Below are 13548 nucleotides of genomic sequence, written 5' to 3'. Positions count from 1 at the left end.
AAAAATCATCAGATTCATAAACAGAGATTTGGCAACTTCCTTAGAATTAGGCTAGCCTATAATTTCCATTTTTGAGACAGGTAACAAAAGCCAAGACCTCTTGCTCCCTTAAGTCTGACAAGTTCAATGAGATCCTGAGCCAATTTTTTTACTACCTACAGCAGATGCACACAACCTCGACATCTCAGAAATAGTGTTCAGAAGCCAGCATTTGTATATTACAAGTGACAATGACTGAAGTCTGAGTTATCAGCTACTGGACAGTTTCCCTGCTAAGAAACTTCAGCCTATAGCTTATTGACAAAAGTGTCTCTACTGTTGAGGCTTCTATGGTGGTCAAAGAAGGACAGCTAAGGGCTGACACTCCTTAGAAATTTTAACCCTAATTAATTTTGATCCCTAAGAGATAGTGTTTCAGAGAGGATTTCTGACTGGCTACCACAGAGCCAGTAACACAGTCCAGTAACACGGCAAAAACAATTAAAGACCGTGCTATTCTGAATTTCATGGCCACATGCAGATACCATTCAAAAATGCCAAGATCCTGCAACACTACAAGCAACAGTTAAGCAAGTCTTTCACCATCCACTCATGGTAATCAGTTATGAGCACAGTCTAATGTGGGCAGATAGAAGCAATACATGTAAATGCCTAAGCTCTACGCTGTTCATATTTGAATGTTTAATTCCATAACAGAAGGCTATAGGTCACATCTATGCATTAGGATTATGAGCAGTCCTTACGAGTTATTCTCAAAGTTGTAGCAAAAACAATTCAGTAGCTCCTTTATGTTCATTGGCCGGGCAGCATCTATGACCCTGCCAAACCTCTGAGGCATACAGTCCAAAGAACCAACTGGAGACGTGATGACAAAGTCAATCAGCACGGAAAAACATCAACTCTAGAGCAGGGAGTCAGATGGCATATGAAAGCAACATTTCTGGAGATTTCTGCTAGAGATGCTCTATGGAATAGCAGCTGGATCACAGGTACCAGCTTGAAGGCATGTTGAGAGGTCTCTAGTCCAACATCCTCCTCAAAGGAGGGTCAACGATGAGATTATGTTGGGGTTTGAAAACTTCCAAGGGTGGACATCCCACAACCTCTCTGGGTTCCAATGCTTGACTGTCCTGTTGTGAAAAAGTTTCTCCTTACATATAGCCAGCTCCTCTCCTGTTTCAACGTATGCTCGCTGGCTCTCATTCTCCTGCAGTGCTCCACTGGAAAGCCTGGCTCCATCTTCTTGACCATCCTCTCTTAGGAGCTGGCAAGCTGCTATTAGGTTCCCTCAGAGCCATCCTTCCTCCAGGCTGAACAAGGCCAGTTCTCTCAGCCTCTCCTCATGTGCTGATCCAGCCTCTGACCAACCTGACAACCCTCTGCTGAACTCAGTCCAGTTCACCAATGTCTTTCTCGAATTGTGGGTCCCAAAACTGGACACTGCTCTAGCTGTGAGCTAACGAGTACTGAGCAAAGAGGGGTAATCAAGTCCCTCAGTCTCTTGGCTGTGCTCCTATTCGTGCAGCCCAGGATGTCATTAGTCATCTTTGCTGCCACGGCACACTTCTTGCTCATGCTTAGCATACTGTCCACCAGGGCCTCCAGGGCCTCTCCAGCAGTGCTGCTCCCCAGCCAGGCAGCCCCAGCAAGAGCTTACTGCCTCCCACTTTCCCAAGGAAGAACTTTGCATGTGACCTTGCTGAATTTCAGAAAGTTCCTGTTGGCTCATTCTTCCAGCCTGTCCAGCTCCCCCTAAATGGCAGCCTGTCCATAAGCATATTGACTGGTTCCCCCCGCCCCATGATTTGGTGTCATCTGCAAATTTTCTAAGCAAGCACTCCACTGCCTCCTCCAGGTCATTGATAAAGATGCTAAACTGAATAGCTGCCAGGATAGATCCCTGCAGTGCTCTGCTTGTCACTGTCTTCCTGGTAGAGTGCAACCTATTAGCCACTACCCTCTAAGCCGAATCATCCAACCAGATGGTTGTCCACCCATCTAGACCAAAATGTCCCAACTTGGATACAAGACTACTAAGGGAGACAGTGTTGAAACTTTGCTAAAGCCAAGGTAAATTATATCCACTGCTATCTCTTGCTGACAGATCCAGTCACTTTATCAGAGGAGGCAATCAGGCTGGTCAGGCATGATTTACCCTTGGTAAATCCATGCTCACTGTTCCCTATTACCTTCTTCTCCTTCACATGTCCAGAAATGTGTTTCAAAGAGCACTTGCTCCGTGATTTTCCCAGGGACCAAAGCGAGGCCAATTGGCTGCAGTTCCTTGGATTGTTCTTTCGGCCTTTTGCAAAGATGGGTGCAACAATTGCCTTTTTCTAGTCATCAGGAACCTGCCCCGATGTCCACGACATTTCAAAGGTGATAGAGAATGGCCTTGCAAGGACATTGGCCCATTCCCTCAGCACCCTCAGATGCAGCCTGTTGGGTACCATGGACTTGTCAAGTTTTCTCAAGTAATCCCTGGCTCAATCCCCGTCCATTGCTGGCTGTTCCTCTTGAACATGTTCACTCGTCACAGAGGTATGGGAGACATCGTTAGTGTAGACTGAGACAAAGAAGGCTTTGAGTACTTCAGACTTCTCGGTCTCTGTCGTTACTATATCACCCAGCCCACTCAGAATCGGGCACGCATTTTCCTTGGTCAGCCTTTTATTACTAATGTAACAGTAGAAGCTTTTCTTGTTGCCCTTGGCATCCCCTGGAAATCTCAACTCCAGCTGAGCTTTGACTTTCCTGATACCATTCCCTATATGCCCAGGCAACATTTCTAAATTTCTCCTTTGTAGCCTGTCCCTGGTTCCACCTCTTGTACACTGCCTTTTGATGTTGGGACCTCCACTGTGAGTTCCCTGCTTAGTTAAGCTCGGCTCCTCATAAATCTGCTCATTTTCCTGCATATCAAGACAGACTGCTCTTGTGCTTGGAGGGTCCTTAAAGACCTGCCAGCTTCCCTGAGCCACTTTGCCCTTCAGAGCTGCTTCCTATGGGATCACACCTACCAGTTCCCTGAATAAGCCAAACTCTGCTTGTCTGAAGTTCAGGGGTTGTACTTTGCTACTCTCCTTCCTCGTTCCCTTCAAGATCTTGAACTTCATTATTTCACAGCTGCTACATCCAAGGCTGCCATTGATTATCACATCCCTAACCATTTCTTTCTTACGAGTGAATAGCAGATCCAGATGTTCCTCACCTCTGGAGAAAGAGGTGGACAACAGCCATGCAGTGACCAAACGACAACAGGACAGCTATTATGGTATGTGATCTGTGCAGAGAATCTCATGTGGTGGTCAGTGAACAGCAGCGGGAGTTGACTGGATATTTGTGTAAAGGAGAACGAAGTAGAGAGGGTGAAACGGAGATGACAGCTGTACAAAAGCCTATCGGCACAGCTAGACAAAACGTCCTCAGGGGAATTTGGGGCACAGTCAGAACAGTAGCCAATACTAAGAGACAAGCATGCCACTGAAGGAGAAGCAGTTTGCTGTTTCAAAGTTGCACTCCACTCAGCAAGTTAAATGGGGAAAAGCAGAGTCACACAGCTATGGAGTCAGAATGATTTTCAGTTGAGATTCGTGCATCAGAATGGGTAGGCAAGGAAGCTGAAGAAACAGAACAGTGAATCACAGCCACGGTGCCTGGGAAAAAATGTAGTGACTCAGAACCAAGGCAAAATAAGACACTGACCAGAAGTAATGAGGAGACAAGGCCCGGAGAAAGAAGAGGCGCAATCTGATGTGCAGTCATGTTTCTCTACAGACAGTTTGTGACCCAAGGTTGAAATTGAGGCACAACTGCTAGACTTGGGTCACAGAGGCCACATCAGCTCCAGAGATCTAGGTCCCTAGCTATGAATGAAGATGCCTATGAACTTTTCCAAAACTGAATGGCGGTTTCAGTGACCTGAGAACAGCGGAAGGATCCAGAGGTACAGAAAATGGGGTTGGGTATAGCCTGCTGCACAGAACTGGAGTTAATGTTGAATACACTATAAAAAATGCTAAGCCTTGTTACATTACAGTACGTCAGCCTGGGCTTAACCAAGTCTTTCTTTTCATTAAAATTGCATTTTAGACAAAAGATATGCAGTAGATCCAATCGACTTGCATTTAAGTAAAGCATTTGACGCACAGTCATAAAGGGAACCACTACTTAAGGCTGAAAAATGGGGATTACAACAAGAACAATATGTGGTAAAGAACTGGCATAGAAAAAAGTATTAAGCAAGAAGTACCTCATGGACCATTTTTGACACTGATTTTATTTAGATATTTTCATTAATAGCTCCAGCAAAAAAAGGAGAAGTATGCTAACAAAACTTAATGACAAATTTGGGTGGCACTGTCAATACAAGGCAGAGGATAGTACAGAGAATGTAAGGAAGCTGAGAACTGTATAATAGAAATGGGATGAAATATAGCATTACAAAGCACAGGATCATGTTCCTCAGCGTCATTACCGATAATTCCTGCTCTAATATGGGAATTAATCAGTTGCAAACAATAGAAAGTAAAAATACTTGTGACTACTAGTCAGTCACAGAATGACCATATGCTGTATCAATGTGGTAAGGCCATAAAAAATAAAACGTGATCCCAATCTGCATCACTAGCTATTTCCAGTAGAGATAAAAATGCATTAGTGGCATTCAAGCACTGGTGATACTAATAATCTGTAATACTAGGTATAGTTCTGGTCTCCTGAGAGGCAGATTTAAAGAGGTTCAAAAGAGGTGAATTTAACCTGGAACAGATATAACGAAGGACTAGAGGATTAGAGTTGTGGGGAGCCCCTCTTACTTGGCAAGCTAAAAGTAATTGCCCTGCCAAGCCTAGCAAAAAGAAAAAAAAAAAAAAAAAAAAGCTGACAGATCTAAAGTATCTCAGAAGTAAGGAACCTAACTAGTCTTGAGGCAGCAATGGTGTCGTGGCTTCCATGACAGAGGGAACCAGACTGGATGTGTCAGGAGGTCCCATGCAGTTCCATAATCCTGTCTCCCTACATGTAATAGCTTGCTAGGTTGAACTTTCTCATACGATTATATCCATTCAAAATTAAATCCTTCTCAAATAGCTGAACTGTAGCAGCTGAGCGACCCTACCTAACCAGCAATATGCTCCAGCACTACAGCACAGGCTTGATCAGAGAGCCTGGAAGTCCAACAGCAGGTTATCTGTGCCAACTGCCTGACTGGCTATCACAGCAAGTAACACTATTACATAAGACAGTTTTCAAGAGTAAAATGTATTTAATATCTTCCCCTCTCCCCTTCACAGTTCCCAGAAAACACAAGCAAGAGTCTGCAAAAGATCTGTGGGTAACAGATGCTGATTGGCTGGAAGCAGCTCCGGAAAGTTGGAAGTTTTACCCTGCGTTTTGTGTGCATTCCACAGCCACCAGTGCAAATCTTCCACTTGACAGGACACCGATGCACACAGCATTTTCCCATCCCATGAACGGTGAGTGTAAGGAGGTTCTGACACCCTACTGCAGCCTAATGGAGTACCTTAATCCAGACACAACATCATATCATCAATACCGGCACTCCAGCTGCACTGATAAAAACTCCACGGCAGACAGAACTCTAGCAATTTGTGTTGCCTTATCACTCCATCAGTTAAAATTATTGGCTGGCAGCAACAAAGATACTGAAAGGCCAGGAGACTTGGTGCCGGCGTGGTTCCGAAAGGTGCCAGCATCTGTATAGCTTTTTGATATACTTGAATAAGGCTCTACCTATTAAAGAATTAGCATGGATTGGATGAACAGAGGCACAAATCTTCTGTTGCCAAAAAAGTTTGGTTACCTCTGTTCTGAGACCTTTTTATCTTATAAAGGCACCAGACCAAAAAAAAAAAAAAGCCTTGAAATGGACATATATTTAAAGCAATAGCCTCACCATACAGAATGTATAGTTGTCTGTGAAAACACTTTGTGTGGGACAGACAGAACTGACAGCACAAGAAATGGAGCTTTCATTCTAAGAAAGTACAGGCTCCAAGCAGAGCAGGAATGAGGCTTTAACACAAACACCATGGAGGCTGCAAGTAGTTCAAAGGTCTGGATTTAATGGTAGCTTAGTCCTTTCAAAACAGCAGCCTGACAGAACTAATGGCTAACCTGTAAGAGGCTGTGCTTTCAGAGGGTGGCAGGAATTACAAGAAAAGAAGTGACAATATGACATCAGGAGTACCAAAGTGGGCTCACCTCCTCAGACGGCTGGCACTAGGTACCTGTGGAATGTCGCAGAAGAGAATCTGGAGGCTGCCAGCGAGTTTGGGTTTACACTAGCAGCGGAGAGGTAGACCTGAAAAGGACGTGGAGATCTACACCCCTCCCCAAGGGATTCTGAGCCCAGAAAAAGCACCAGAAGCCAAAGAAACTGGGACTAGGATGTGATGAGGGTGTGTGTTTTGAAGACTAAGGAAGCTTGCCTTTTGGGACCAAGTAGGTTTTGGGGGAACTGTACTGAAGAGGGCACAGGAAAGGAAGAGTCTGGGAATAATGAAAGAGAAGGGGAGCAGAAAGAAATTCCAACGTTTAAAAAGAAAGTAGAAGATATAAACATTGGGGATCAAGCATAGGCAGACACCAAAAGCTAGACATATCGCCAGGGATAAGAGAATTAATAACTCTCCGGACAATGCAGGCCCACTGAACTCTGTTGTTTACACAGGTTCACTTCAGTCCTACTAGGACACAGCCGCAAAAATTAGAACCTGGCAGCTCTACTGGGCCAGAGAGACCTGAGAACAAGCCCATCTCCTCCAGGCACAGCTGCGCTCTGAACCAGCTTTTGGCCAGCCTCAAAAATTGATCAAAAACATCCTTAAGACCCAGAGGGCCCCAGCGCCAAGTGGTGTACTTCGCAGCCCAGCACCACTGTCCATCCAGCAAGTGGCAGTGCTGGCTCGGCTAACCCAGTGCACGAGGACGACGCAGGCCGGGCTGCACTCCACGCTCCCAGCCCCCAGCCCCAGCCCCAGCCTTGCTCTCTAGACTTTCACCCACTGCCTACTTACTTTTTAATTAGATTTTTAAACAAAAAGTGAAAGTATTTTCTAAAATCCCTCTAATTACACTAAGATGCTGAACTGATTGTGAAGGGAATAGGAAATGAAAGCGACTCACCCTCTGAGGGAGAATTTTGTCAGCCATCTTCCTCCTCTTGGCACTGTACATTTTTTAAAGAAAAAAACACGTTACCATGGTGACAGATCTAGGAGTAACGAGGCCACCTGCTAAATTATCCTGACATCTCCACATGCTGGTGCACAGCTGTGCATGCATCAGCAAAAGGGTCTCACCCATGCCCAGGACCTAGGACCCCTTCTCTCAGCAGCCTAGGGAGGTAGTTAGCTAAGAACAAATCAGGGCTGTCTGTTATGCATCTTGGAAAGAAGTGTGCAAGTTCTTTGATCACAGCATCTTCTATGGTGCAGGGCGGCAATGTATGCAAGTGCATGTGCACATGCTGTCTATAGATACAGAAAAAGCATGTAGGAGGACAGTGCACACGTGTGGAAGCGTACATAGATATACCTATGCATATGCACATGTAAGTGGTTGAGTGCCTGTAAGCAGAATGTGAAGTTGTTCAAACAGATGACATGCATTCTTCATTCATTCCCAAAACTGAGTAATGAAAACACACATATATATGTGTATTTCATATGATGTATGAAAACACACATATATACACACCCTTCCCTGCGTATATACACTTGTTTTATTGTAACTTATTTGCATGAGTGATATACAAAGGTAAGTAGGCTTACGTTTCTGTATTATTTGTTCACCTTTATGAAAGCACACGTGGGAAGATGTATGTGTGCCTGCAGTGTATATATACAATGTGTCCATACCCGTACATAAGCACATTTATATATCTATGCTTTTAAAAGCATACTTCTGTTCGTGTACATACACGCAAATGTATATGTGCCTAAGAAACGGTACTGTCAGGAAGATTGCCAAATACATTGTCTTTTGAATTCTTCAGCTTCTAAGAACCGTTTGTGCCCACCAAACCTGTCACCTAGCTTTCTCTAACAGGGCCAAGAGGGAATTCAGGCCTTATTCTTCACCTCTATAATTTGTGAGGCCTTTATCTTAAGCAGGAGATGAATCACTCCATCTGTGACAGACAAATGGGAAAAGTGAACCGCCCGCTGCCGCTCTGCCATGTCACAAGGATGCCCCTCCTTACTGTTTTCATGCAGGAAGTCTGTCATCAGCCATGTCCACGTAAAAGCTGTTTCCACACACATCGATGTGGCATACTCCCTTCCTACGTTTGCTAATAATAAGCCTGGCCTGAAATACCAGATTCTTAGATTCTTCCCCATCCCCATATAAGCCAAGCCTGGGGAACTCTTTGTGCCTGCAGGTGCAAACTACATCCTTCCTCGGGAGCAGAAAATTCATCCACACGGTCACACTCAACTTCATAGGTGAACAACGTCCCTTTTTAAAAGCGTAGGAATAATGGGACTGGAACGTTACGTGGTGTGAACCTCCAACACCTTCCACAGCTCACAAAATCAAATCTGCACTGAAACACTTCACAGAATCTGGAAGTAACGCCTGAGCAAACTCCATCCTCCCAAAGGGAAGTGGGATATGCACGCACCTGCAACAACCCCGAAGGCTTGCAATTAAAAAGCCAGTAACAAACCAACCAAAAACCCCCAATAACTTGGGTCTCAAGCAGTTCTCCAAGAGCCTATTACAGAAATGAGATTTTTGTCTCCACCAAACCTGCCAAGAAAGGACGACTACACCTTCTTGGCCTGTTTGTGCCGTAAAACATAGGACTCAACTACTCCCAGACTTGGACCCAAGGTGCCAGAAAAGTTTGCCTGAAAAAACAGAAAAATTTCAATGGGAAATGACAGGGAGGTGGAAATGAAAGAGGGGAAAACATTCAACACATTATCTGGAGGGAAGGCATGGCAGAAGAAACAGAGAAACTTTCCTGGGTACCTAGGAAGCCCTGGTGTGAGCTGGACTCACTACAGTAGAGATTACCGCTGGGTGCCCAACTAGAAGCCCTGAAGTTAAGACCTGCGGAGGGGGAACTGCTTCCTTCTGTGAGCTGGGCCATCAACTTTTAGAAAACGTTCTTCTTTAATGATCCCTGGAAACTAGTTAGTGACTAAAGTTTACCTTAATTATCCAGCAGTGGCAATTTTTCAGGTTATATCTACCCTGTATATTGGAAGGCTAGGCATCATTTTGTGCAGTTCCCTGGCGCACCTCCTGGGAGGTGCTGTGGAATGTGCATTTTGGCTAGTGCTGGGCAAGGCCTCCACGATGCACATGCATCTCTTGTGCTGACGTGCTGCACTCACACACATTCCTTCTGTATCCAATCTTATTCAATCGTAATGTATTAATACTCTCAGGATTGGTGTCCTTTCCAGATGCATCCCAGATATAAGCATTCCCAAGTCTGGCTTGCTGATCCAAGGCATATAACCTGGACAGAGCAGGGCTCCTGAAGCACTGAGCTTAGAGTCATGTTCTACCTCAACTAGATACGATGACACCACCAGAACACTGGCTGAATCTATATATACACCTATAAAGATTTTGCAAAAAGCAGACCACCTAGATGACTGCATCCTATGTATTTATCAGAAACTGGCTCACACTTGGAACTCAAGACTACTGTGGTCTAATAAGTTGCAAAAAGAAATTAGCAAACTGTTATTTAAGAAAGAATGCATTCAGCACTGTACAAAGCGGGTGGGTATATTTTAAAAAGAAAGTTCCTTTAAAAAAAAAATCCCTCTAATTCTATGAAATTATATCCCGTGCATATCTCTTTACTTTATATGTAGGAATGCCTGTGACAACTGCAAGTTTTATGACCACTCTCCCGAGTGACCATAGTACAAGTATTCACATGACCAACCAAAATTTTTTTCCACTTGTCTCGTTTACAAACCGTTTTGTTAGCCAGTCAGAAATCAGAGAAACTATACAGAACAGATAACAAATAATATAACAGTTGTACTATATTAGAAGAGAACTGTTCATTAACTTTAAAGGCTAAATGTAACGGCCAGATTTATAGCCTGATAACCCGATGAGGTAAAAGCATTGTAACTACAAAACCAGACATTAGTAAAGGTCAGTTTGTTCAAGACCATTCACAAACAAAGTAAAGAGTAAAATTTATCAATGTTTTTCCTGCTTCAAGAAACTGACCACATGTAAATCTTCTATTCTGCCTCATTCAATCTTAAAGGTCTTACCTATTGCTAAAAAGATACCGTTTTTTCTTCCTCAAATTGTCCTCCCATGTTTTCTTTCCGGAACACTCACCTCCTAGTTCGGTTCTGAGTGGCTTGCTGCTGCTGTTGCACTTGCTGCTGCACCTGCTGTTGCTGGACCTGCTGCGGTGCAGTGCGCTTTCTTGTTGTTTCCATCACGGTCTGGGGCATCCCAGGTCGCACTGAGGGGCTTCCAACGTATGGGGAGCCTGGGGGACCCATGGGAGCCCCCTGATGGGGCATTCGAGCTCCTGATGGCATCCCAGGTCGCTAGAGAAGAAGCAAAACAGAAAGAAGAGCCAGTTCGGTCCCTGTTTCTTCAGCTGCAAAGACATTTGTACATGATCAGACACCAGCTGCAGCAAGTTCCCCATTTTGACCATCCTGATAAGCACTAAGCAGCAACACAGAGCACATGAGCTCTGGACTGGTATTTCCTAGACAGCGTAAAGAGGAATTCAGTGATAAAGTAGACAGGAAACAGGGATGAAAAATACTAGGCTTGGGAAAACACTCAGTGGTCCGTAACATATCCAGGCTAGCTTACAGCAGAAAGCTCTACCTTCAGACTGAAGAAAAAGCTCCATGGCAGCTACACGCAGTCCAAATTGGTGCAGCTCACATGCTAATCAAAGCTACTAGCAAGCTCACATCTACAGTGCTTCAGATTTTGCACTGACTAGCAGGCTGCTTTGATCAGCAGGGAGACTGTAACAAGCAAAGGTGAACCACGAAAACACTATGATATAACATTTTCCATTAAGAGTCCTCTCCTTCACCTACACCAGAGAGCAGTGTAAGTTCATAAAGCAACAAGAATCCTTTAAGAAAAGGTCATGTCCCTGATCAAGCCTCTAAAATAAAATAAAAAAAGGAATGTGGTAGTTTGTCAGCAGCCCCTGTAGGCAATCTAAAGGCCTAACATTTATGTTGACTTCAGCGTGCTCTGGAGAGCCGCTTTGGGTCAAATCACAAGCTTAATGCTGTACAAGACACACAGTAAACTCAATTCTAATTCCTAAAAGTTTATAGTCATCAAAACATCAGTAAAATAATTACCACCTGTAAAATGCAATTTAAAACAGAGAGAAGAGCTTAGTTTCATTCTAAGAATTATCAAGATGTTTATTGTATGTCTACGTATATGTGAAAATACAGACAAATACAAACACACTCTATAGGCATTTGAACCAGTATGTGAATAAGAATAATCATACACGAAAGTCTTTTCAAAGTCAAGTCCCTCGGCAAAGTCTTTTAAGGAAACCAAGAGGCAATGGCATCCATTACGGATAAATAATTGGTTAAAGGATAGAAATGAGGTGGAAGTAATTGGTTCTGAAAATAAAAGGAAGGCACATGCAGAGTTTTGCTAGGATTCATGCTTTTCAGCATATTCATAAGCAACCTGAAAAAAAAAAAAAAGAGAAAGAGAAAAAGCAAGGAAGTGAAAAAGTTTGTTGGTAATGCTAAGTTATTCAAGCTGGCAAGGATGAAGGCCAGCTTCAAAGAACTGCAGAAGGACTTTATGAGACAATGAACACTTAAAAGGAAGATGAAAATGACTTTCCATACATATTGAAGTGAATTACACAGGAAGAAACAATCCACTCATCACATACAAAACAACGGGCTCTGAGCTGACTGTTGCCCAACAGAAGCAAGATCTTGGAGTCTGTAAACAGACACTTCCAGGGAAAAAAGACCAGTTCACTGCTTACTAGAGGTCAAAAAAAGCCCTTAAACAAAAGAAATGACAAGGAAGGGCACAGAGAACATCACTGTGCCACTGTCCACGGTTTGCCCACATGTTGGATGCTGTGTGCAGCTCTGGTTCCTGCCGTTCAGTAATGGTAGAGTAGATCTGAAGAAAGTACAAAGAATGGCATGGAGATGATTGAGATATGGAACTGCATCCGCATAAGTAAAAGTACACATACTATGATTTTCTGTCTGGAAAGAGGTGACCCAAAGCAATCTAAGGGGGAATTTGCTAGAGCTCTGCAAAATCATGAGTGGCCTGGAGAGGGCAGTTGGGGATTGACTGTTCACTGCCCCTTCCAGAATAATAAACTACAGCCAGCAGAGGAGGCTAGGAGGAGTCAGCACAGGGACAACCAGAAGGGGGTAGTTCGGCACACAGTGGGTAGTCAGCCTGTGGAGCCCCATGCCAAGGGGGTGCTAACGACATGGAAAACATACTGGGCTCAGAAACTTCTCTGAGTTATCAACAGTTAAAGACTGAGAAAGTACTTGGGAGAAGTATACTAGTGGTCTCCAAAGTGAGGTGTGTGCACCCCAGAGGGTATGCAAGACAGTCCACTGGGGGGTGGGAAGAAAATGGGGTTTGTACTGCTAATAAACAAAATAAAACTTTAAAAAATAGTTTATTTCATCTTTATCTCATCCTTTTATAATTTCTAAATATATAATATATAACAATATGTAATTCTAAATATAATTTGGACCTGCATCTCCAAACTAACCACCCAAACACACTGTAGTCCCCAAAGCCCCAGCTCAGTGCCCTCCCTGATCATCACAAGTCTTAGATATTCCTTGCACTTGTATGCATGAAGGAAACTGGAGAAAGAAAGCAGGGGAATGAATGGCCAGCAAAGAACTGTAATTGGTACAGACAGAGAAGGAAGGCGGAGGTAGGACAGAGACCAGCGCAGGAAGGCAAGCAGGTGAATTCAGCAAGTATTCATGTAGGAAACCGATTGTGGGTATGGCCACCGAGAAGAGAAGCAGCAGGAGGCAGCAACAGGCGAAACTGAGGCTTTGTGCAGAGCTGGAAACATCTTCTCCCATAAACACGAAGCTATGAAAACTGCTGGAAGAGAACAGCTCTCTCCGTTCCCACGTACTCACCCCCACCCTCTGACCCAGGCAGAGTCAGCAGAAACAAACGGCCCAGAAAATACGTCTCACTTGACCACTTGACCTTGTATTTACGACCTCCCTGTTGTCTGTCAATCTACACATCGTGGCCCTCCTCCAGCAAAGAGCAGACCACTGGGCCTGCTGTTGCCTGTCAGTCAGCCAGGGACATCCGACAGCCATTCAGGAGAGACAAGAACCTGGGCACAGCCATCTCATGTTCATCCCTCCCGGAGCCCGTCTGGCCACAAGGATCAGACCGCAGGCCCACTTCTCTGCTTCTATAAAGGACACCTTAAGGCCCGGAGGACAAGGTCAGCAAGCCAAATCTACTCTCGATCTAACTCTGACATCTTTGAACTTCCTT

The 13548-nt window shown here is 44.3% G+C and overlaps 1 protein-coding gene across 10 annotated transcripts in view; it reads right to left on the bottom strand.

The window, feature by feature from the left end:
• Window positions 1-13548, bottom strand: part of SMARCD3 (SWI/SNF related BAF chromatin remodeling complex subunit D3) — a 110285-nt gene that overhangs the window by 51785 nt on the left and 44952 nt on the right. For all 10 annotated transcript variants that reach the window (XM_087733594.1, XM_087733583.1, XM_087733547.1 and 7 more), the window contains 2 exons: window positions 10351-10568; window positions 7150-7192 (listed from right to left, as the gene is read on the bottom strand). In XM_087733594.1, coding sequence (XP_087589720.1) covers window positions 7150-7192; window positions 10351-10559 — 252 coding nt within the window. In that variant the 5' untranslated portion in view covers window positions 10560-10568. The remainder of the gene's footprint in view (window positions 1-7149; window positions 7193-10350; window positions 10569-13548) is intronic.

Source organism: Nipponia nippon, unplaced genomic scaffold, assembly GCF_047370975.1.
Source record: "Nipponia nippon isolate SJK-2023a ecotype South Korea unplaced genomic scaffold, ASM4737097v1 scaffold_1, whole genome shotgun sequence".
Taxonomy (NCBI): Eukaryota; Metazoa; Chordata; class Aves; order Pelecaniformes; family Threskiornithidae; genus Nipponia; species Nipponia nippon.
This window is presented reverse-complemented; position numbering and strand designations above follow the sequence as displayed.